General features: G+C 40.3%; 2 protein-coding genes across 2 annotated transcripts in view; one reads left to right on the top strand and one right to left on the bottom strand.

The window, feature by feature from the left end:
• The window catches only part of NRDE2 (NRDE-2, necessary for RNA interference, domain containing), a 35,878-nt gene extending 22,322 nt beyond the window's left edge, over positions 1 to 13,556 (top strand). Inside the window, exons 9-14 of the mRNA XM_009280771.2 lie at positions 704 to 888; positions 1,601 to 1,987; positions 3,025 to 3,953; positions 6,226 to 6,364; positions 11,854 to 11,925; positions 12,602 to 13,556. Coding sequence (XP_009279046.1) covers positions 704 to 888; positions 1,601 to 1,987; positions 3,025 to 3,953; positions 6,226 to 6,364; positions 11,854 to 11,925; positions 12,602 to 12,727 — 1,838 coding nt within the window. The 3' untranslated portion in view covers positions 12,728 to 13,556. The remainder of the gene's footprint in view (positions 1 to 703; positions 889 to 1,600; positions 1,988 to 3,024; positions 3,954 to 6,225; positions 6,365 to 11,853; positions 11,926 to 12,601) is intronic.
• Positions 13,557 to 16,400: 2,844 nt separating this feature from the next.
• Positions 16,401 to 25,402, bottom strand: PSMC1 (proteasome 26S subunit, ATPase 1). The gene is made up of 11 exons (XM_019472506.1): positions 25,383 to 25,402; positions 24,992 to 25,045; positions 24,039 to 24,135; positions 23,497 to 23,621; positions 22,789 to 22,974; positions 22,458 to 22,586; positions 21,398 to 21,494; positions 21,036 to 21,225; positions 19,504 to 19,655; positions 17,535 to 17,689; positions 16,401 to 16,708 (listed from the first exon to the last, which is right to left on the bottom strand). Exons 4-11 carry the CDS (start codon positions 23,554 to 23,556, stop codon positions 16,574 to 16,576), a joined length of 1,104 nt encoding a protein of 367 aa, XP_019328051.1. The 5' UTR covers positions 23,557 to 23,621; positions 24,039 to 24,135; positions 24,992 to 25,045; positions 25,383 to 25,402; the 3' UTR covers positions 16,401 to 16,573.
• Positions 25,403 to 25,521: the final 119 nt, after the last annotated feature.

Genomic DNA, 25,521 nt, shown 5'->3' with positions numbered 1-25,521 from the left:
AGCCTACAGGTTCTCATCAGTTTCAGCACAGAATTAATATATTGCTGTCACAGGAAAAATACGCTAATTGTATCTAATAGTCCAGAAAGATCATCATAAAAGTGGGATGTGGTTAAGCACTTCCTTCTGTGTGTATTTAATTACATTGGTTGTTTCAGTTGCACGTTAATTAAAATGTTGAAAATACCAGGCATTTTAAAGCAACATTGCCAAGCTTGGTTTGCATGTTTAACATTATAGTACTACTTTTTACTTACAGTGGTTTTCTCAAAATGTTTTATGCACCTGAGTATTCATAGAGCACGTTTGAGACTGTATGCCCAGGTATGAAGTGAAGAACCTAAGTTGCACAAACAGATGACTGACTCTTGGCTGCTGCTTGCAAACTGCTGTTGATAAAAGTGGTCCACAGCCTGTCAGTGTTTTCTTTTCTCCGCTATGAGAAAGTTTGAGTGCTGACACTGATTCACTGGTTCAAAAAGTTTGGAAACCTCCTACTCTTACAGAGTTGGTGTCAAAACCCAGAATGTTGGGTGGAAATGTGATGTGGCAATTTTCAGCTCTGTCTTGTGTCTGTTTTACTAACACTGTATTCGTTTACATTTTTAAAGGAGTTAAATTGTATGTCAAGTCTGGCCTTTGGATTTGGTGGATTAATTTTTCTTTAATAATTTTGTGTGTGTGTGTCTTGATTTGATTTTAGATGATGATGATGATGATGATGATGAAGAGATAGATGAGGATCAAGAAATAAAGGACAAAACTCTTCCCAAGTGGCATATTTGGTTGGATATTGAATATTCTCGTGAAGCAAGGCATTGGTTACCATGGAGGCCAGAAAAAAACAAAAAGGAAACTGAAGAAGATTGTGAAGATCCAGAAAGACAGGTCACTGTGATATAACAAAACAAGGGGAGATGATAAGACGAATTATCATTTTATTTGAATTCATTGCCAATGGATATTTTAGAGGAGTCATCCTTTTCTTCATTTGGAAAAAATTCTTTTCTTTGTTTGGAATTCAAAATTTACCTGAGGTTTCGTGCTGAGACTTCTGAAATCCATGGGAAGCTCATGGTAAACTTTGGAAAGGGCTGTAGGCAAATACAGCCAAGCAAAGTTTGTCTTTGCTGTTCTGTGATTTCTCTCATCCGTATGTGGAAATGTCACAAAAATCTGTGTTTGAGAAGATATATGCGTTGAATAAACAAAGGTTTTGTTGCCTTCAAGTCAGTTGGATTTTTTTTTTTTACCCTTCTTGGGAGATAGGTCAAGTCAGACATTGATTTTCAAATAAGAATGTGTTAAATGGCCTAAGCAATAATATCTTTCAGACCTTCATTGTCTAAGTTTTCTGTGGAGGTCTTTGATACTAAAGGGCAAAGAAATCTCTTGATAGCAAATATACAGTCTGACTGGAAGAACACATTGCTTGTTTAACTTGTCTGTTTTTAATTTGAATGACATTCTCACCATTTAATAGTAATTATATATCTTTATTGACTTGAAAAGGTTCTTTAATTACATAAATTATAAGTTTGCTAATTTTATTTGATTGCATAAATTAACAGAGTTTGTTTTAATTTTGATTTTTTTTTAGGTATTATTTGATGATCTTGGACCATCTTTAATCCAGCTTTCTAATCCAGATCTTCAACGTCAACTACTATACTCATTTTTGCAATTCCTGGGAGTTCCATGTACAAGTAAACTCTTTCCTTCCAACCTCTATATTGCCATGGATGAAAATAACATCTTTGACAGTGTGCTTTCTGATGAAAAGCCACTGACTTCTGTTGATTTTCCACTTTCTGGATTCAACGGTATTGGTCATATGGACACGATGCTTCGAGGGAGACATCACATAGGCCACTATAAAGAAGGAGAGGAGTTCATACAGAACGTTTTTCATGTTCTATTCTTGCTATTTTCAGGAAAGGAAAAATCTAACCTGTCCATTTGTTGGTTACAGTATGAAATATCGAAGGTAATGAGGAATCTGCACGTAATCACTTTTGTGATGTGTGGCTTTCTTGTGTATTAATGTTTATATTGAATTAAAATAAATATTGATGAAAATTAAGTCTCGTAGGACTAAGTATTCAAATCGGGAAATGCCAATTAAGATTGCACTGGGGGTAAAAAAAAAAAAAAAACTAAAGCCTTTTCTTCAGTGCATGTTACACTGTGGCATGCATGTAACAAAATATTCTTTGCAGTTTTGGATAAATGTTATTATATGATACATTGTATGCTAGACAGGAATGGATGCAAGTGATGTTTTACAAGGCAGAGTGAGTCAGCCAAGTACTTTTACCAAACTATTCTACTAAGTGCATAATCCCCAATACCATCAGACCACCTTATCAAGAAACTTATTACTTCCTATACAAGTTACATTTGTAGTGTTATTGAAGGAAATAACACCTTATCACTTGAATATGGATTTATTTAAGTAAAACTGCTCTAATAGATGCCCACAGAAGGGTGAGAGCCTAGGTTGTCTTCCTAACACTTCAGAAAGTTTAGTATTGTGTTTCCTTATGGAGAAGTTCCCTGTCTCTTACCCGAACACTACCTGACCAGAAGATCTCCTGTAATCTTCCCATCCAATCTCCAGATTTGTCTGTCAGCTCATTCCCCACTGTGAAAAGCTACTTGAGGGTTTAATTGTGCTAGTCATAAGCTGCATCTGGCCAGACAGGATCATTTATTTTCTTTTTCTCAACCATTACAGGTTAGCAGATCTTTATTTAAGCAGTTGGCCTTTTAAGAGTGAAATTTCATATTACTTAATGGCAGTGGCAGGAGTAAGAATGATAAGCCTGTGTAATTTGGCTATGTTGGAGGGAGCTGACAACAGGCAGTTGTGACAACTTAACAGTACTCAGTAGCAACAGATCTGGCTGGTGGTGAAATGTGAAAAAAAACACAGTAATGAAATTAAAAAATGCTGTGGGTTTTTTTTTTTTCTTTTCTTCTCCCACCCCTCTCAAAGTTTGTTCTGTTTATTCTCCCCTGCAGGTAGTTCAGTGTCTACAAGCAAAAAACAAGAAGAAGCTGAAAGCACAAGGGAGGAAGAGTAAAAAGTTGGCCAAGAATCTCCTTAAAGCACCTGACAACCGAAACCACCTTTCTCTCTGGAAACTGTATGCCTACCTAGAATGGCTGCTTGGCAACATTGATGATGCCAGGAAGGTATTTGACACAGCTCTTTGCGCGACAGGGACAGGAGGACTGAAGAGTCCCCAGCTCTGCAGCCTCAGTCTGCTTTATGCTCAGCTGGAAGTGGAACTACTAGAAAGTATAGAAGGAGCTGTTATGTCACGTGCTGTTCATATATTGACCAAATTGGCTGAAAGTGGACCATACATGCCCTACAGTGGACAAGTGTTATCTGTGAACATCTTGAAAGCTCGTAAAACATATGAGCATGCACTGCAAGATTATTTAAGTAAAACACCAGTTGCTGATCAAGATCAGGTCAGTGATGCTAATCAGCTGGTTAACTTGGTTGGTTGTTACGCACTGTTCCAGTATTTGACTGTTGGGATTGATGCTGCAGTGTTAATATATGCACAGACTTCAGAAAAACTTGAAGCTCCTGGTCCACAGACATGTGAAAATACTGGAGAGAATTTTGGCATTCAAAATTTTCCCACTGCTCTTGAAGCTATCACACTGCTGCATACAAATTTACTCAGATTCCACATGAAAATGAGTGTTTATCCTTTGAATCCTCTGCGAGAGGCACTAACAGAGGCTCTGAAACGGTATCCTAGCAACCAGTCTCTTTGGAGGTCATATATCCACATCCAAAGGAAGTCTCACAGTGCTAGCAAAGCACGAAGATTTTTTGATGGTGTCACAAGGTCTACTAACTCTTTAGAGCCATGGCTGTTTGCAATCCAAGCAGAGCAGATGAGAAAAAAACTCACTGAGAATGTCCAGAGGTAATATCTTGCAGCTCCTTGTGATTATGCTTTCTTTGATCTGTCTAATCACTTAACAGAGGGGAGAAAATGCTATCATAGTTTTCATTTTGCAGATGAAGAAGCTGTAGCTAGGGAAGGTTATTTGTTCAAGACTGAACAGTGAGCCAGTGGCAGAATCCTGAATAGAATTAAAGACCTAGGTGACAGTCTCATGTCCTTTCTGCTGGATCAGATTGTGTGTTGCTTTGTGTTTGATTACTTGGCTACTGACAATCAAGATGATATGCATTTCTTTAAATAATTTTTAAATAACTAAGAGCCTGCTTAGATGGCCAAGGTAGACACTGTGAGCTTAGAAACTGCTGCATTTTAATACTACAGCAGTAAGGAGTGTAACATAGAGCTATGCTGCAGTTCTGACTGAGCTCGCTGCCCTACTTTGCTCCTGGATCACAGAATACAGTTGTGGCAGACCTGTTTCCATAGTGAGTACTTGAGAATTTAGTTTTCATATGGGGCTGTTGCTACGTAGAACAGGCTGGAAATTTCCTGGATTCGCAGTGTGGTCTGGACTCAGATTTTGCGCTCCTGGGAAAGCAGAAAAGGGTAGGAGGTGTGGGGAACAGAGGTATGTGTTCATTCTTAAAGCTTAGTCTCTAACTGTTGTCTACCTGTTGCTTGGAGCTACCTATCCACTGCTACCTATGTATCTCTGGTAACATTGCCAGCTTGGTTCTTTGTGTCTGCACGTAGCAACAGAGATTTCTAGGAAAATGTTATCTGGAAGCTTTCCATAGCTGTAAGCTTACAATATTCACACTCGATGAAATTACAGAATTATCAGTATACTTTAAAATGACAGTGCACCCACTGCTTTGATTGCCACAGTCTGGCAACAGGCATGCGTACATGATAGTGACATTCCTGAGCTGTCAGTCTATGTCATCCTAAATTGTAATAAGAATTCTACAGCCACCAAATGTAAAGGAGGATTGTAATTTGATTTACTGTTAATTACAGACAAACACTATGATAGGTTTTCATTATTGTTACTGGAAACCGATGTTAAATTCCAGAATGATGATTTTCTCTGTGACATTTGGTTCCTTTCCAGATTGTTCTCTGCTAGCATAGCCTTTCCTGTACATTATATTTGTATAGGGACAAGTTGGATGTTGCAAGAGCAGAGCTGAACTACTGCAACAGAGAGATAAATGGCCTGTCAATCATGCGTAAAACTAATGCTTTATGATGTTGTGACAAACTAAGAAAATGCCTGTACTATGTGTGACTATTTCCTATTCTGTTTTGTATTTCTGCTTGTTTAAGTGCATGGAATTCATTTAAAGAAATGAACATGAAGGGTAAAACAGTAGCATATGTAAGTCAGTGTGAGGTACGATGCTTCAAATGTCTGACTCCATGCAGAGTAGATTACATCATTTTCCCTCATGGCAAAGGTTAAGATGAGAGAAAACATGACCTCAAAGACCCTTGAAAAAAGAGACAAGTTAGGAGCAAGTGTTAAGGGTGAGTGGAACAAGCTGGCAGGCTAAGAGAATACACACAGACAGAAGTGATGTCGCCATGAGTGCTCCAGGCTGTTTCTTCAAGCTCAAGCATCAAAAATAAGCCAGTTTGTATCAGCTGTAGATAGAAATCAATGCTTCAGTGAAAAATACGTGCCTGCTTTTGTGTTATGCCTGGAACTTAGGGGATTTGAATCTCTGGGTGAAAAGGAAAATTATTACTGTAATCATGGTTGGGATCCAGAGCTGTAATCTAGGCCTTGATCCAAGACCAACGTATGGCCTTACAAAGGTGACGGGGTAAATTTGAAAAGGGTTGCCTGGCCGCCAGAAGGCGGCTTGCTGACCTAGACTTGAATTTGGTTTGAGCTGCTAAGCCAAGCTTGGAATGATAAACGATCTTGAATGAAGACTAAGATAAGTGTTTTAAGGTCATACGATAGTGGATTATTGTACTCAAAGAGAAACTATCTCCTCCAGTTGGACAGGGTTAATTTTTCAACATACTAAAAGAATTTTCACAAAAATACCTCATCTTTTTTAACTGATTCTCCTATTTAGAAATGTGTTGATTAGATTAAGCAAGTGCTAAAAATCTGGTTTATAACATTCAGAGTTTGTAGCATGAAATGCAAAAACCTGGCTATGTACAGTGCTATGTGAACAGAGACAGTACATTGATCTTCACCCTCTCTTACCTGGATGTGGTCCTTTAGCTTGGGTTTAAGGGATTGTGGTTTCTTTTTTCCTCTGTGTTTCAGGGCAGATGTTGGTGAAATACATTCTACTATTCCTGAAACTGGGTTAACAAATCGGATTGTAGCTCTATTTGAACACGCAGTTCAGAGTGAAAATGGTACCCATTGTCCACTGCTGTGGAGAATGTATTTGAACTTTCTGGTAAGAAGAAGAGCATCAGTTTTGTTTCTGTTTTGTTTTTTACCATATTTGGAATTTCTCATGAACACAGCTACAATACTGTATAAAAAAGGAATACTAAATGCTGCCATACCTATATGATTTGCAAGGTGATATATTTGAATCGTAATGCTCCTTATTGCTGGGAATATTAAGGAAAATGTAATTCACATGGATTAGAAGGAGTAATAGCTTCTGACAGTGTAGTTTTAATATAGATGCAGGCAAGTTATTGTGGCTGCCATCTTACATAGATAGAAAGTATGTCATAAGATGTCAATAGATGGATTCCACCCAGTCTTACTCACAATATAAAGGTAAGTGGGCAGGGGAGCAAAATTTAAGAAAAGAGGAAGCAAATTGTAGGGACTTAGGGTTTTATTATTTTTATGTAAGTAAAATCAGCAAAGATGACTTGTATTTATGTCAGCAGAGTAGACCTACTTTAGGGTTCTGTAAGGAAATTATAAGGACTTTGATATTTCAGTCAAATCTAGATCCTGATTTTGTATAACTTCACAAAATCACCGAATGGTTGAGGTTGGAAGGGACCTCTGGAGATCATCTTGTCCAACTCCACTGTTCAAGCAGGGCTACCTAGAGCCAGTTGTCCATGACAATGTCTAGATATCTTTTGAATATCTCCAAGGATGGAGACTCCTTAACTCTGTGGGCAACCCATGCTAGTGCTCAGTAACCCTCACAGTAAAAAAAGTGTTTCCTGATACGGAGACAGAGCCTCCTGTGTTTCAGTTTGTGTCTGTTGCTTCTGGTCCTGTCACTGGGCACCACTGAAAAGAGCCTGGCTCCCTCCTCTTTACATCCTCGCTTCAGGTATTTATATACATTGATAAGATGCCCCTGAGCCTTCTCTTCTCTAGGCTAAACAGTCCCTGCTCTCTCAGCCTCTCCTCATAGGAGAGATGCCCTAGTCCCTTAGTCATGTTAGTGTCCCTTCATTGCACTCTCTCCAGTATGTGCATGTCTGTCTTTTACTGGGAAGCCAACAACTGGGCACAGGACGCCAGGTATGGCCTCACCAGTGCTCAGTAGAGGGGAAGGGTCACCTGCCTCAACCTGCTGGCAATGCTTTGCCTAATGCAGCCCAGGATACCATTAGCCCTTTTTTGCTGCAAGGGCACACTGCTGGCTCCTGTTCAACTTGGTGTCCACCAGGACCCTCAGGTCCTTTTCTGCCAAGCTGCTTTCTAGCTGGGTGGCCCCCACCATATACTGGTGCATGGGGTTGTTCCTCCCCAGGTGCAGGACTTTGCACTTCTCCTTGTTGAACTTGATGAGGTTCCTGTCAGCTCATTTCTCCAGCCTGTTGTGGTCCCTCTGGATGGCAGCATGACCGTCAGGTGTATCAGCCACTCCTCTCAGTTTTGTGTCATCTGCAAGCTTGCTGAGGGTATACTCTGCCCCATCAGCCAGATAATTAATGAAGATGTTAAATGGGATTGGACCCAATATTGACCCCAGGGGTACACTGCTAGTTACTGGCCTGCAACTAGACTTTGTTCCATTGATCACCACCCTCTGGGCCCAGATGTTGGGCCAGTTTTCAATCCACCTCACTGTCTGCTCATCCAGTTCTTACATCAACTGCTTGTCTAGGAGAATCTTACGGGGGACAGTGTCAAAGGCCTTACTGAAGTCCAGGTAGACAATGTCCACTGCTCTCCCCTCACCCACCAGGCCAGTCATTTAATCATAGCAGTTTATGAAGTTGGTCAAGCATGACTTTTAGTGAATTCATGCTGACTACTTCTGATGATTTTCTTTTCATTCATGTGACTGGAAATGGTTTCCAGGATTAGCTGCTCCATCACCTTCCGAGGGATCAAGGTGAGGCTGACTGGCCTGTAGTTCCCTGGGTGATCCTTCTTGCCCTTCTTGAAGATAGGAGTGACTTGTTTGACTTTCTTCAGTCTTTGGGCATTTCTCCCGATTGCTGTGATCGATCAAAGATTGCCAAGAGTGACCTCACAAAGACATCTGCCAGCTGCCTCAGCACTTGTGGGTGCATCCCATCAGGGCCCATGGACTTCGCATGTCCAGTTTGCTTAAGTATTCCCTGATCTGATACTCTTCCACTAAGGGTACATCTTCCTTGCTCCACATTTTCCCCCTGGTGTCTGGGACCTGGGATTCCTGAAGGCCAGTCTTGCTACTAAAGACTGAGGCAAAGAAGGCCTTCCATACATCAGCCTCTTCCATGTTCTGTGTAACCAGGTCCCCTGTCTCATTCAGCAGTGGGCCCACATTTTCCCTACCGTTTGTTTTGTTACCTATGTACTTACAGAAGCCTTTTGTTGTTTTCGACATTCCTTGCCAGGTTCAATTCCAATCGCTTTAGCTTTCCTAACTTCATCCCTGGAACAACTTCCAGATCTGAATTAGAAAAAAATAATGCATGAACATCTGTATGGTTTTGATTTATGGTGGAATAAAGAATATGGTAAAAAGACCATGTGGGCCCCTCAAATATTTTCTTCTCTCTATTTTCTCCATACTATAAAAACTTTCCCAGACCAAGATTTTTTGATTGATTGACATTGGAGCAAGCAAGGTGCAGTCCACATGCAAAATAAATGCATGGTAGGGAAAACATAGCTATAGTTTTTATAGCTTGCCTTGAATTTTCACAATCTTTTTGAATCTTAAAAGCTGCATATAAAGGTTATGCTAACTGGCATTGCAGAGTAACACCAAAAAGCAATAATGTTAGTTTCTTCCATAGTTCATCATGGAATTACATAAATAAAATCAACTTCACATAGGCAGTTTTGTCATCTTGGTTCTTTTCTTGCTTCTCCAAAGTACAATATGGAAGACAAAAACAGAAATGCTTGGAACTCATGTAAGGGGAATTTCATTCCACAGTATTACTCCTCTGTTCTGGTGTAATAAGTTGTCAGAGGGGAACAGCAGTTATACGGAGGAGGCAGGGGAAGGAAGGAGAGGCTCTTGTCTTGTGTTTGAGAAGATCTCTTGTGTGGGACTATTACTATGACCATTTCTACACAAATACATGCTTGTAAATATTTTATACAACTTTGTATATTGGAATGTACAATTGAATTACTGTTATTCTTTAAAAACTACTAGTGAGACTGCAGTATGTACAAATACTAAAGTAAAATCACCTAGTGTGTATTTTATCACTAATGATTCATTCATGGAAGATAACTTTTTCACAAGAACAAGAAGGACTATTCAGTAATAGCTTTGAATAACACTGTTCAAAGAAGCAAAATCAATTAGAAACCTTAAAATTTTCAGATATAGTCATAGAATGAGAAGTTGTGATTGTCCAGTATTACCCTAAGTTCTGTTGATCTCTCTGTTTTCTCTTTGGGTGTGTCTGGATATTCAGTCTTTGGTATTTTGGGCAAAAGCTTCTCACTGTTTAAAAACACAAAGCTTTTATATAGATTTTGATACAAACTATTTCTTTTAAATTCCTATTTATTTTTTATGAAATCATGCTTGACCAATCTGGTAGCCTTCTACAATGAGATGACTAGCTCGGTGGATGAGGGGACAGCAGTGGATGTTGTTTATCTCAACTTTAGCAAGCCTCTTCCACTGCCTCCCATAACATCCTCATAGACAAGCTGATGAAGCATGGATTAGGTAAGTGGACAGTGAGGAGGACTGAAATCTGGCTGAACTGCCAGGCTCAGAGGGTTGTAATCAGCAGTGTGAACTCCTGCTGCAGGCCAGCCACTGGTGCTGTACCCCAGGGATTGATACTGGGACCAGTGCCCTTTAACATCTTCATTAATGATCTGGATGATGAGAGAGTACCGTCAGCAAGTTTGCAGATGATACAAAGTCAAGAGGAGTGGCTGATGCACCGTATTCTGCTGTTGGCCTGTCCAGGGTCCATTTGAATAGCCAAGAGCCACGAAGGTGAATAAGGGGTTGGAGCATGTGTTGTACGGGGAGAGGCCGGGAGACTTGCGATTGTTCAGCCTGGAGAAGTGAAGGCTCCTGGAAGATACTGTCAACGTATATAAATACCTCATGTGAGGGTGTGAAGACAGAGTCAGACTCTTCTCAGTGCTGCCTAGTGACAGGACAAGAGGCAATGGCCACAAATTGAAATATAGAAAATTCCATTTAAACGTAAGAAAAAGCTTTTTTTTACTGTGAGGGCGATGAAACACTGGAACAGGTTGTCCAGAGGTTATGGAGTCTCCATCTGCGGAGATACTCAAAACGCAGCTGGACATGGTTCTTAGCAGCCTGCTTTTGCTGACCCTGCTTTGAGCAGAGGGGTTGGAGCAGATGATCTCCAGAGGTCCCTTCCAACCTGTGTGATTCTGTGAAAAACTTAAGAGGCAGAATGCTACTGAAAGCTCTTTGCAGAGCTGCAAAAGAAGTGTATGCATCTTAGTGCACAGCTCTGGCAGCAGGGTTTCCAGTAAGTGAAATGCATTGCTGTTCAGTAAAGAGAGATCATGACACCAGAACAGCACAAGTTTCTACAACCAATTTTATCAATAATATGAAAAAGAATTTCTAGACTTCAAGAATTGACAAGGGAAGCTGCTGATTTTTAGCAGCAGTACTGATGTAGTCAGAACAAGAGAAAATGTAAACTCCTGATTGAAGATCTCTTCTTTTCCAAAGATCTCAAAACATTTAATGCGTTTTCAGTATTTTGGAATTACTGCTTTTTTTGGATTTGCCATAAAAATCCCGTTTGTTAAGTGTTTTTAAAGTAGCCCAATTCAAAAGATGTCTTCACAAGAAATTGTAATTATTTCTACCTGTAACTGGGGTGACTGAAGCTAAGGAGCCTGTTCAGCACTCTGACCTCTGCTACCCTTCTCTTTTTAAACTTCATGATAGCTGTGTGCTCTGTACTTGTATCACATAGTTGAACGGGTACTTTGAGGAAGAAGTTTTAACTCGTTCCAGATAGATGCTAATTTGACATATCCATTTTTGTGTGTAAGGGGATTCAGCCTTAAGAAGCTTCTGCTGAGTAAGAAAGCGTATGTGCATGATCTCTTCAGTGCACAAGAATAACATATTATCACCTTCACTGTACCAAAGATGCTCTTGCGTAGTATATGTGCAGCATGTTGGGTGTAAGTTTTGGTTAATGATTTGCGCTCTTGCCCATTGCAGTGTTATTGTCAAATATAGGCAAAGGCACTGACTTTAGCTGAAATACTCGGCAGAGGCTCTTTCTGCTAGTCTTTGTTCTATTACTTGTCTTACAAGTAAAGCCCTGAAACTCCTTAAAGACATCTCTTCAATTACATTGAAGAGTGTAACCAGTGTCACCAGTGTAACCTGTCAAATTGCATAACTACCACAATATATACTAATAAGGATTCCTCAGCAGAAGAACACTGAGCTTTTCAGCAGTAATTTCGTTGTCTCAGAGATAATTGTTTTATTATTTCCGCTATTACTGCATTGAAGTATGAACATTTTTTTTTCTCACACAGGCTTCACTAGGAAAAAAAGAAAAAAGTAAAGGATTGTTTTATAAAGCCCTTCAAAACTGTCCTTGGGCAAAGGTAAGCAAGCATAGAAAAAATACAAACCTGTCGTCATACTCTCATTTTTGAAGTTCTGCATTTGGGGAAAAAAAAAAAGTAAGTTAGACTTTAGTAGTTGTTGTAATGAGTTAGGTGCAAATGAAAGGAGAGACTTCTGAAGGAGAAGATTTTCTGCAAATAAGAGATGCATCTGAAATGGAAACATACCTAGTGGGCAGTGCTGTTTGCGTTTCAGAACAGAAAGGTGTTGCGTTGCATGAGGCAAGGAGATAAATTCCTCTCTGTGATCTAGAAGTGATCGTGTCTTGCAGACCGTGTTTTATCATGAGCATGGTAGTAGCAGAAATACATAGGCAAATAAAAATGTGTTTAGTTAATAGTATAAGAAATTATTCAGGAGCACCTGCAACTCCTCAGGTAATGTCTGTGTATGCTGCAAATGCTCCAGCACCTCTTGACCTACGTTTTATCTTTTTGAATAAAATTACTTAGTAAGAGTTGGAAAAGGCTTGACTAAACATCTGCATTGCTGTCACTGTGGAAGTACTAATTCTGTTTGTATTATTTTAAAGAAGTATATGATATTTCTTACGTTCTTGCTACAGAGCTGTTTGCGTATCTACATACTTCTTTATACTGTGTTTCTTGTTATGATAGAAAGATGGCACAGAAAATGTTCTCATTGTCTTTCGAGGTACTCTATATGGATGCAGTAGAGTACTTCCCTGATCATCTGCAAGAGACGCTTGATCTAATGACTGAAAAAGAATTGAGAGTGCGGGTGCCTATGGAAGAGCTGGATCTACTATTGGAGGTTTAAAAGAAGACTGTAGATGAGCGGAGAAAGTACAGAAGCTAATTCCAAAACTAACAGTTAGACCTGTCTCTCTTCAAACAGGAACTCTGTTGGGACTTGGGTACTATGTACTTTTTTCTTGAAGGGTTTTTGTTTGTTTGTTTGTTTTAAGCTTTTCTATAAATTGCTATCAAAATGGAGTTCTACTAGCCGCAAGTATTCTGGAATCAAGTACTGCATTTTGCCCACAAAAATGCATCCTTTTCTCTGAAGTATTGCTGGCTCCCACAGGAGGCTACCCTCTTATAAATAGCCTCCTGTTGAATGTTGCCCACATTTCTTATTCTATTGTTTGAAATTACATTCCCTGGAGTTCAGTGGAGATGCAGCACATGCCAACTATGGTTTGGTGAGCAGCACAGGAAATAAACATCTGCCAAATGGATGCTCCACTGTCCTCCAGTTGGCGGACTTCAGTAATTTCCTTCAGCTTGGTATGCATGCGTGTGTATATATAACTACTGAGTCAGACAGCCATTACATCTGTACATACACTGTTAGTAAAAGCTAAATCTTTGCTTGAGCAGGCACCTATTTTGGACTTGTATTTGTATGTTTTGACAGATGACCATTTTAATACGAATATTTATGAAAAATATACCTGAATATTTGAAAATTCAAAAGGAACTTGAATTATTTTTTTAATTTCTTAATTTAATAGAACTGTGAGTGTATTAAAAATGAAAATGTATCCATAATGCATCTCTAAGCAGCTCACTTTTAAACAAGTTTTTGTAATTGATATACTTGCTTTTAACCCAAATACAGGCGATCATCACGAGAGAAGTAGAGGTCTGGTCTGTATTTAATCCTCACCAAAGAAGGCAGCGTAGTCAAAACATGGTTGTTTAATTAGTAGCTTCTATTCCAAGAGTCTTTAGGCAAGCTCCTAGTGAAGTAGTATGAAATATGGTAACAATTTAAAGATACAGTTATGTTACATACTTATAAGACAGAATATGCTGAAATATGTAAAAGACTGTTTAGCATCCCTACTCTTGAGACACAAGTACTCAGAAACTGGATCTTCATCTGAAAAGAGGGTACCTGCAGCGACTGAATACCCAAAAGTGCTTCAGCAGTTTTCAGGAGAAAACTAGCTGTCACTAACAGCACTAAAACAATCGGGATTATCCAGCTGGTGAGATCTGATTACATGGAAAACTATGGCTGGACAAAGCCATACAACCTGTAGCTCGATTTTGCCTGTAGCACCACGATACAAGATACAACACATTTTAGTTTAGGCTGTACTTCACTTACTCCTTTCTAAAATTATTTTAAATATTACAGGGAATATGCAGAATTTTAAATGGCATTACAGCACTTCTTAAGAGCCTTATAATATCGCTGCGGTTGCAAGTGATGCTGGTTTTGCTATAAAAGTAATTGATTAGTCTTTGTAAAAAATACATACTTTGTTTTTAAAATCCGTGCTTCTTTCAGAAATGACAGAGCTCCTGAATTGGAGGTAGGAGTTACTCTGTGCACTGAACAGTAACATCACAAATTGTGTGTGTTGTGTGTTTGGTTTTGCTCTCCCATCAAAGCAGAATGCCATTTCCTCTAAAGACCTGGAAGGGACATGGAGAGGGGGGAAGCTCGATTGTGCTGCTGCTTGTGTTTCTTTTTGGAGTCATAGAATCACAGAGCAGCCCAGGTTGGGAGGGACCTCGAAAGATCATCTGGTCCAGCCTTTTGTGGGACAGGGAGCCTAGGTGCGATTATCTAGCACCCTCTCCAATCGCATCTTGAAAACCTCCAGTGGTGGCAGTGGTGACTCCTGTTTCAGTCGCTTTTCCCTTCCATGCATCCCCTCCCCTGGGCCCCTCCCTTTGCACAGCTTCTCCCTTTGCAGCACTTGCGCTCTGTCCTTCACTTGGGGAGGTCAGAGGCTGCTCACTTACTGGGGCTCCTAGAATAAGTCCTGCCTGCTAATGCAGACCCCGGTAGCTTTTTCTGTCCTTATGGGGAATATACTCGCTGTTCACTTTCTGCTGATCTTTATTACTTTTGTCTTGATCTTTGTGACTCAAGTTCAGAAATGTTGGAGAAAGTGGCGAAGTTAAATTCTGCTGTAAAAGGTAAGAATTTAATTTTCAAATATGTTTCTTTTCAGTTACCGTTGTGGCAGACAGTGTACCAGAACACAGTTCTTGGTTTAGCTTAGTACATTGCAGCCTTCCTTCAGTCAGTTGAACCGACCTCTTTGTGGTTGTTGCTTCTAGCCAGCATTAACAGCCACGTCTCAAATAAAAAAAGCCTTGCTCGCCACACATCAAAGCTCTTCAGCCCCTCAAGCGATGATGAGATCAACAGCCATGATTAGAAAGTGCTAAAAAAATCACAGTCTTTCTGTGACCTTTCCAAGGAGACAGCTCTCATAAGGTTTATAAGAATGGGTAATAACTTTGCTTGTTGTTTTTCTATCTCCAGATGAATAACAACTCCATTCCAGGGCTCCTGTCGTCCAGATTAAATAAAAGACTCCGTTCATCTGTAGGGTTTGTTTTTAACAATGAGCCACATAATTTTTACATAGAAAAACAAAATCGTTTGGCCTGGCTGCTACCATTGTTAGAGCACTGGCAGTTATCAAAGGGATGGCTCTGCGTGTAACTCAGCCGTCTGTTACTGGCCAGCATTTGCTCCCACAGAAAGTTTCCAGAACAAAGACTGCGCATTGCTTAACTGTGGTCTGCATATGGAACTTTATATAACCTTAAAAATCACATTACAACATTTGGAAATTAATTACTTAGAACTTCACAAGCGCTTCACAAAAGTACACTACACAGAATACTTAATAAGCAGTATATGCATCGCTACAACTTAGGAAAGGTCCTAACTCCTATGGGGATGGAGCTGCAGGCCATAGCTTTGTTCAGAGGGGAAGAACTCATTTTAAGATTACACTGCAGAACACCAAGCATGTGACCTGCGGTTTGAATTTCTCTCTGCATGTCTGCAACATCACAAACCGTGCACCTCTAGCACCTGGGCTGGTCAGTGCCCATGCCTTGAGTACGTACCTCTTGCCATGGCAGCGCAGGGCTGTAGAGCCTCCTACTGTGTTGGTTCCTTTTAAAGACAATCTCTAATGCGTGTTTGTGTAATGAACTGTAACCCTTTTGGGAAAAACAAATTTATAAACTTTTCAGTGTTACAAGTACCTTGTAACCAAACATGTTTAGATCTGTAAACTGAGAATACTAATGAGCATCCACCTTGCTTCCTTGTAAGCGCAAGCACTAGATAGAGATGGGTACTTCTAAAGCATATCGAAATGTTACTTAAGGCTGCATGTTTTTCATTACTTTATATATGACTTAGGACACAGGTTACTCAAAAGTGACTTTTTTCCTAGTTACTTAGCCCCTAAAAAGAGACCTAGAAAAGTAATTACTTCAAGAACAGCAGCAATTATACAGTAGTTGTAAAAGACTGCCGTGCCTAACAAGGACTGACAGAGAGGTGGGGAACCCGCTTACGTGCTCCTCACTGCACGCTGTGGTGCGTCAGCAGCGTGGTTCGGATCATCGAGACAAGCACTCCCGTGTCGCCAGCACTCCTTCTTGAAAGTAAGTCCGACTAAGGAACAGACAGTTCCATGTAAATAGCAGGTCTTTGCCACCAGAACAGTTCAAATAAATGTTTTATTGGGAAATGAAGTGTTACACTGACTGAAAAACCACAACCCACCAGGATTTAACCTCTTCAAGAATGAAAGTTAGCTAGACTATGTGGTTTTACACGAGCCTGTCATCAACACAGAAAGAGTTCCTGATAGTCCCCAAAGAGACAGATGACTTAAAGATACAGCCCCTCGGGGGTTCCCTCCTGCTTCTTATAGAGAACGTTCTCTTTAGACTTTTTGAAGTCTTCATTTGTTACTTTCATTCGCCGTTCCCTCAAAGCCATCAGTCCAGCTTCTGTACAAATTGCCTGCAACAGAGAAAGTGAGAGTAAGTTACTGCCTGTGTGCAGCCCCTTCAAGCTACACCTCAGAAGACAGCACCTTCATCCTGCTCCGACTGACTCTGTAGCAGAAGTCGAGTGTTAAGAACATAAATTCTGTTAAGTTTGATACTGTTCAGTAGCACTGAAGCACGTAAAACAATCTGGATGAAGCTAGATGAGCGTGTCCTGTAGTCAGAGTAATGCTTCCATGACAGAAAGGCAGCTTCCTAAACAGCATTTCCCTCCTGCGAGGAACAGATGCACCCAGCTCTGTTAACAGCAGACTGTGTTATCCTCCTGCAATGAGGTGACAGAGTAATGTCATGTTTGGTTAAGCTCATTAGTGTGGTAACTCTAGCAAGGGCTCGCTCTACTGTCGGAAGGCAGACTGTGTATGTCTGCAGCTTCCTAATCTACAGTTGCGTTTTTATCTGCTTGCAACATAGTCTCTAAAAATGCTTCTTATCCTGCACTATCTTAAGTAATATTTAAGGCATCTTGCACATTTGTGCAAGATTCCACATTCCCCTTCTAATTTCCACTTTGCTACTTTTAAACCATCATATTCAGATAGCGCAGGTATGTACTCTTATCAACACGAGCTACCTCATAATTACGATGTTGATAAATTTCCCATCTGTAAAGCCGAGTACGTGGCACTCACAAAAGGTATTTGAAAGCCATCCAACCGTCCCTCAGTGATGTAACCGCAGGTAATTAGAGAACAGTTTCAACAGACGATGTTTTTGGATGCAGTAAAAATGAGATTTGATTTGTGTTTTGAAGTGTAACAACGGTGATGTACACTGACCTTAATATCTGCACCACTGAGATCATCTTTTGCCATGATCAGCTCATCCAAAGTCACATCATCTGCCAACGTCATCCTACTTGTGTGAATCTGAAAGATTCGTTTCTTGGTCTTTTCATCAGGTAGAGGGAACTCTATCTTCCTGTCAATACGTCCTGCGCAAAAGAAAAGTTCGGTCTTAGGTTTTTTGCATGCAGCTATTGGAAACAGAGCAGGACAAACATTTCAAGGTTAGACTGACAGCAACTGTTTCTTCACACCACAGTCAATCACGTCTTAGAGTAGAAAGTGAGATCAGACTATTTGCAGTGAACAGGAAGCTACTGGAGCTGAACGGTACCATGCTGCTGAAAAAGTCTGTGTCATTGCAGGTAAGAGATGCCTCACCTGGGAAACGCAAAAAAACGTGACTCACATATAAATATAAAACCACCACCAATGTCTCATAGCACAGGAAAGTATTAATCAAATACTTATGTTCTTGTAATACATTTTATTCTACTCCGAGACTACATTTAGCTCTGAAGTTTAATTTTCTGCTGCATACACACACACAAAATAAATCACTGTGGCAACTTGAAGAACTCTTCCTCCCTATATAACCAACCTCCTAAAAAACAAAACAAAGCAAAAAAGAAACCCTAACGGAAGAAGGAAGGTTTTGCATAAATAGTTCTGTTGCAAGTCCCCACCAGATGTTTCCTTTGTGTCAGTAGGGACTTTGGATGTTCCGGTACTCATTGTTCCAACTTTAATGAGCAATCTTTTCAAGGATGTTTTCCATCTCCAGATCACTCCTGTTTTTCTTTAGTTTTACAGTATCTTTTCTAGAAGGATTGATGGCACCATGTATGATATTCCAGACTATCATACACAATGGTAAATCAGCCTTCCGAGCTCCTAGGAGTGCCCTGGCTGCTCAAGCAATGGTTACAATTTAAACACCTGATAGGTGTAGGAAGTCTTCCAACAAATTTTAGATCATCTTAGCTTGTCCTTTGATACTGGTATAGTATTATCTCCTCTGTACTCTAACAGCACTGTTTTTGATTTGGAGGGGGTAAGGCTAAGATGGTGACAAACTCAGACTTTTTGGGAAAAAAAAAACCAAAACAAAACAACAAACCACAAACACACCTCAGCAACTTCATACTGCGGAGTTGGTTTTTTTTCTGAAATCCTTGGGTCCATGCAGTCTAGCGACTGTTCAGAGTAGTTCTTTGACAATTTCATCTTAAGTTATCTTTGCTCTCTACCTTACCTCTATTACTTTAGAAGGAGTATCTTTACAACCTCTTCCATACTTAGAATTTACTTGAAGACACTAGCGGGAGGCTTAGCTTATTCCTTTGATCTCTGTGTTGCTTTCTACCTTCTGATTTAACAGACCCCACAGACGTGGTTTCGGTACATTTTTAGTGGCCATCTAGAAATACTACTTGTGCCTGTTCAAGCTCTTGGCTCAACGTGTAATACTGTCAAAATAAGATACTGCTTCTCCCTCACTCATCCCCCAAACGACAGTAGCATGTAAGGACGCAGACTGGTTTCCTTGCATCAAAATCCAGGCTCTCGTTGTTAAGGCTTAAGTTCTCATCTACGAAGCACAAGTGGTACTGCCCTCCCCTCCCCAGCTGCTGAAGACATTAACGAAATGCTGCTGCTGCACTACAGCTTGCCTTAACAATTACTTAAAATACCTGTGCCATCCTAATACAAAGGAAGAATATTCAAATTGTTTATATATATGTAAGAGGAATTAACACGTTTCTTCTCTTCCACAGGTTTTTCTCCCTTTTGGAAGCTTGTGAATGGGTTCCGATTTTAATAGATACACCAACAAAGACGAGATGGTGAATAAAGACAAACCAGTAACTTGCATTCTTTTTACCAGTCCATGTCTGACAAGTTGTGACAAGTCCTTTCACAAGAAAAGTGACTTAAGCATACACAGCACGAAGTCTCTTACCTGGCCTAATTAAAGCCGGGTCCAGTGTTTCTATTCTGTTTGTAGCCATGATAACTTTAACATCCCCCCGAGAGTCAAACCCATCCAGTTGGTTCAGCAGCTCCAGCATTGTACGCTGGATCTCTCTCTCACCACCTGAATTTGAGTCATACCTTTAAGAAAACAATATAGTCAGAAAAAGCACTGTGCAAATTTAAGAACATACTTCGCATAACTGCCACAAACGTGTAAACAAAATACTGTGTGGTTGTTTTTTTTTTTATTTAACACACCCATAAGAGTTGGGTTTTTTTAATTTAATGTTCACCCATAGAAAACAAAAAGCAGGTTTTCAGAATCATATTGTGACATCTAGGTAAGTAAAGAGACACTGAACTATTCTTGTAGCTGGGGAAAGTAACAGCAATCATGTGAAGGAAATCTGTCCTTTTTCCATGTTTGTTATGTATTTGGAAATCTCTTTTTTTCCCCTAACAAAATTAACAAAGAAAAGGAAAACCCCCTAATTCTTAAAAGCACATGCATCTGCTGCATAGAAAATAACAGCTTGTCACTCATTTTTCCACTTCGGAGTTTTTCCTTATGCACGCAGTCACAGCTGTCCGCCCTCTAGCCTTACTGATGTGGATCCTGGTTTAACTCTGCTCTTCCTGAAACACGGGTACCAGTGACTGTATTTCTCTGCTTTGTAGCTTAGCTATTTCATTCTGCTAACGTCAGACTAGATAATCTACATCCAAAACAGCTCACCCATGTTTAGGAACGGTTTGAAGCAACGTAACATATATGAAGAATTCCACGTGTTACGCACTTCACCATCAGTCCAATCCTTTCTACATATGCTGAAATACATGGGGCAGAAGCTGCCTTATACTGGAGCTTCAGGCTAGTAGCTGTATGAGCACCTTTTTATTCATTTAAAAAACATGTGACTACTTTAAAGACTATTTGTATTGGACAGTTCCAACCAGCCTATGGAATTTTCAAAGTAATACAACTTGGATACAGGCTGAACAACAGTTTAGTGTGGCACAAGCCATGCTTCTCTGTGACATCACACTCTGTAACTTACCATATAATATTGTAAGAACGTAAGTATTTAGCCACCTATTTGGAGAGGCAAACGATAAATGGATATATTCTGTACTAAGTACACTGCTTTACTGTTGAGTCACGAAAGCCAATTACTGTATATTTGGATTTGCACTTGGAGGATACCATACGAACTTATGCACGGTGTCTCTTTCTGTTTAAGACACTCTATCATGGAGATGCTACCGGGTAGCAAGAGAACAGAAGTTAAGTCTCCGGCCACATCTATTTAATATGAAAAGGTTGTGATATATTTTAGTTTCCAAGAAGTTATTTGAAGTTTTACTTGTTAAAAATGCTTACATCAAAAAGAGTATTATGAAAATGGTGGCAGAGCTAAGAAACTGAGTATCAATATGGTTGCAAAAGAAGTGCTTCTAGTAAACCTTTTACTGTCCCCGGCAATACTTGTGTGTGAAGTGGGAGCGAGAATACTGTACCTCTTTGTACCAATGGCATCAATTTCATCAATGAAGACAATCGACGGAGCATGCTCTTCGGCCACACGGAACAGTTCGCGCACGAGCTTTGGACCGTCACCCAAGTATTTCTGTATAAGTTCTGAACCAACCACTCTCAGGAAGGTTGCTGACGTTTGGTTTGCCACTGCTTTGGCTAGCAAAGTTTTACCTATTTTTAGTTGGAAAGAAATACTGTAATTAGTTTGCGGCGGGGGGGGAAGCGCTTTAACAAAACAGTCATATGAAATTTGTGACAGACTTGGCAATGCTTTAATACTAAGCAAGCATAATTTATTTTACTTGTGTTAGCTCAGCACAGTTGTTACTGTACTGCGAGATACCTGTGCCAGGTGGGCCATACAGAATGACTCCTTTGGGTGGCTTTATACCCATCTCTTCATAATATTCAGGATGGGTGAGAGGAAGCTCCACAGACTCCTGCAGCACAAGAAAAACAAACCTGAGTTTTTATAAAGAGTGAGCACTCTCCACGGAAGTTCTGTGAGGATCTCAAGAACAGCATTAATAAAAGTAATGAAAGCAAAAAGAACTTAACTAATTTCAGGACAGACCTTGAAAAATATGTCTCTCTGCTGCCTCCAATTCTAAGGCAGACAGCTACTCTATCTGAACAGGTCTTCCTGTTGTTTCCACTTGACACGTGGAAGAGAAGCAGTGAGTGTTCCCCACCCTCCAACCTAAATGCATCGTGCTGAGTTTAGAACCCGGGAGCTGCTGGCTCCCAAACACTGATGGAGGACTTTGGGGTGGGGGGACCCTTTATGAAAGGATGCCTCCCACCATGAGTTACCAAATACTACAGGTCAATATTTTAAGAGCATTTCTGATTTTGGACACCTACCCAAAGCAAAAAGGTTGAGTTTTACCATGGCTCAGATAGAGCTCTGCTGGTGGGAACAAAAAACAACCCCCCTCCCCCCCAAACCACAAAAAAACCCAACCAAACAACAAACAAATGCAAAACCAAAACAAGCCAAAAAAACCTCTACCCACCAAATCCTTAGATTGCACAGCATCAGACACTCAAACCAACCTCTGCACTTTTTACAATTTAACTCTCATCTTGCGACAATCAATAACTTTACACGTTGCAAAATAGTAATAAGTTATTGCACAGGCTTTATGAGCTCAGGGCTCTACAGATTCCACAGCAACTGTGAAAGGTTTCTGTGCGTACAGTTCGTCAATGGGTATGCTACCCACTTAAGAGAGTTAGGTCCGTGAGTCTGCCTAGCAAAATCCAGTGAAGAAATGCACTAGCAAGATACAAAAGAACACTACATGCACAGCGGTTGGTCCTGCTGTTATACTTTCAAGCTCCCAGCACAGCAAGCTACGCTGCTTGCTTACTTCACAGTGTAAATTAGTACAACCGAATACCTTGATTTCTTGAATCTGGTTGTCAAGGCCACCGATGTCAGCGTATGTTTCTTGAGGAGCTTTCTCCACTTTCATCACAGTAACTAAAGGGTCTGTGTCATCCATCAGGACTCCTATCACAGCATGAACCTAATTCAAGCATTAAGAGTCGTCAAAGAAAGCGAGCAGCATTATTAATACAAGCTCAAGCCTAAACCCAATGCCCATCTATTTAGGTGTGTGAAACCAACTGCATTAGCTCTCAGACCCTACGATCCTGTGATTCTCAGAAAAAAAGGCCAGTTAAAAACAATACAAGAACTTTTGCTTCATTTTATAAAAAACAACTCACCTTATGATTTAGCAAAACAGAGCAGCCTGGCTCTAGCAGATCCTTGTCCACAAAAGACAGAATACTGACGTAGTGTTCCGATCCTACTGATGTGGACACGATAGCATGGTTGTCATCAATGATCTCCTCCAAGGTACCCACGGACATCGGTGTTCCCCTCAGATCATCCACCTTTGATCTTTCTTCCTGTTATCACGAAGAATCCAAGAAACAACTTGAGAACACCGGCAAAAACATTCTTGTACAACACTGGCTCAACAGTTCACACCAAACGTAACAGAACCAGTCTTTGCTATTGTTGTTTCGCTGCCCCAAAAGGTATAAAAGCATAGGCCAGTAACAAAATCCACTATTATTTCAGTCCTATCCTATGGACACTGCTATATGGATGTGCAGAGCCAGAATATGCTTGCTTTCTCTGTTGATGGATATCTGGGAGCTGCACTTTGACAGACCACTCCAACAAAAAAACACTGTGGCCTCATCTGTAGTAACCCATGCTTGGGCTAAAACCACTAAACCGCTAGAAAAAAAAAATCCTCTGTTTTCTGGACAGTAGTTGAGATTTAATGAAGAATTGTAATATACATAATACGTTTGTACTGATGTACACGTTCGTGGCACTTGCTTTCCACTGCCTTTGTATGAAGTAGTTTACTTCTAATATTACAATAAATGCTCTAATTTAACAGTTCACTCAAACCTCACCTCTTGTTTTTCTTCCAAAGGTTTCATCTGTTCTTGATTTCTGATAAATTCTTCCTCCATTAAGAGGTAATCTTTAATTCTCTCCAATTTCAACAATTTGAGTCTGCACTGTGTGTGAGGAGTCACTGTAATCAAAGTAGAATCAAAATATTTTAGACCAAGTTTGATATGGTACCAACTATTGACTAATTCATTACCAGAAATTCTGCTTTATTTTCTGACAATAACTTCCATATGAGCAGCAGTCGCTATTTTACTTGTCCCACTGTAATTCTAGGTAAAAAACATTTTTAAAGATAATGTTTCCCCTGTATTTCTCCTAATTTCAATTTCTCTCTGTCTTACCCGGGAATTCATGGGCTGCATCTTGCGTAACAATAATCTTATTTTGTGTTTTTACGTTAATAAGAAATAAAATGACATTTGGCCTTCTGTTTAATCATTTGCGACCTACGTACAGCCAGATCTAGGGGAGAGGATGGCTCTGCACTTCTCGAAGAGCAGACAGTCCACAGGACTGCTGGGGCAGGCAGAATGCTTACCCAGGGGGAGTTTGCTGGCAGCATCTGGTCCCTTTGTTTTCTTCTTCTTTTTCCCTACCCTGGTTGGAACCGGAGGTTCATATTTCTTCTTCTTATCCTTATTCATAAAAAGAATTCCATGAAAAAAAATAAAATCAGGATATTAACAGTGAAAAAATACACACAGATGTTAGGTGCACAGACCGAGAGCTCAACTTAAGCTGAATGGCTACAGAACAAAATTGTCTCCTTTATGATATATAGCGAGAAGCCCAAAAGGAGTATTATTCTTGTTTTTCAAGAAAGTTCTAAAATGTCTTCTCCTGCTTATTTTACATTCCTTTTTTAAATTTAGATTTCTGCCAGTTTTCAGTGAATATAGAACACAGAAGGCTGAAGCCCGAAGTAAATCACAAACAAAACTCACACATGGAAGGATGAGGAAAATATCGAGTCTGAACATTTCTGTTGCGTTTTAATCAACAGGTAACACGCATTCAGTTTGCCAGCTTGGACATAGCTTGCCACGTACGTTATCGTTCCATCTCCAAAGGAGACTGGAAAGGCCTCTAAGGGTCCACAACATGAAGCGCACACCTCATGCAGATGACGGCATGACGTCATTTTCAAACCAAAACCAGTTACTTAAGTGACAGCTTGAAGGCAACTAGTCTTTCCTAACCCAGACAGATTTATAGTTTTATTCTTTTTAAAATAAATCACTACTGCCAAATAATTCCAGCTTTCCTTTACAGTTAAGGCCCCTTTTCTATTTTTGAACAGTAACCTGTTTTCTCCAATGTGCACCCAGAAGAGATAAGGCATTTCGTCAAAACTAGCAAAGGCGTAATTTTACGCAGTTCTGAACACAAGAACAAACAAAAAAAAAAGTGAAATAAAGCCTATTGCAGCCAGCCTCTGCAGTCACACACCTGTAGCTCATCCTCTAAGTAAAAGCATTTGGTTTTAGTTACCTTGTCATCCTTCTTGCCACCACCAGGACCATGTCCACCACTCTGACTTTGACCCTAAGTAAAAAGAAAAAACAAAACAACAGCCAAATACAAGCACGCTACTATGAATCTTGAAACCTACAGACAGCTAAATGCCGTAATTAGGTTTCTCCTATCTAAATAAAGTACTAATACGTTCCAATTAATTGTCAAAAGACAGCGAATAAAAAGAAGCGTGCACTTATGAGGCAGGGAAGGACATGTTTATCGGTATGTTTTTGGCTCACATGACATCGCACTGTCTCGCTACATCGTCGTTCTAGCTCATTCCTTGCTAGCGCAAATTAACGAGCACCGCTAAGGAACGCGCACCGCGAAAGCCTCTCCTTCCCCCTCCTGTCGGCTAATTTACCTGCCCTTCCTCCCGCAAGCAGAACAAACCAGTACTGCCGTCGGCAGGGACCCGCTACCGCTCCCCGCAGGAAGCCCGACCCCTCCGGGCGATGCCCAGGCCTACGGGGCGATGCCCGCGCTCCCGGCAGGCGGGGCCC

This window comes from Aptenodytes forsteri, unplaced genomic scaffold (genome assembly GCF_000699145.1).
Source record: "Aptenodytes forsteri isolate BGI_AS27 unplaced genomic scaffold, ASM69914v1 Scaffold193, whole genome shotgun sequence".
Taxonomy (NCBI): domain Eukaryota; kingdom Metazoa; phylum Chordata; class Aves; order Sphenisciformes; family Spheniscidae; genus Aptenodytes; species Aptenodytes forsteri.
Note: the sequence above shows the minus strand (reverse complement) of the source record. Positions and strands in the feature narration are given on the sequence as shown.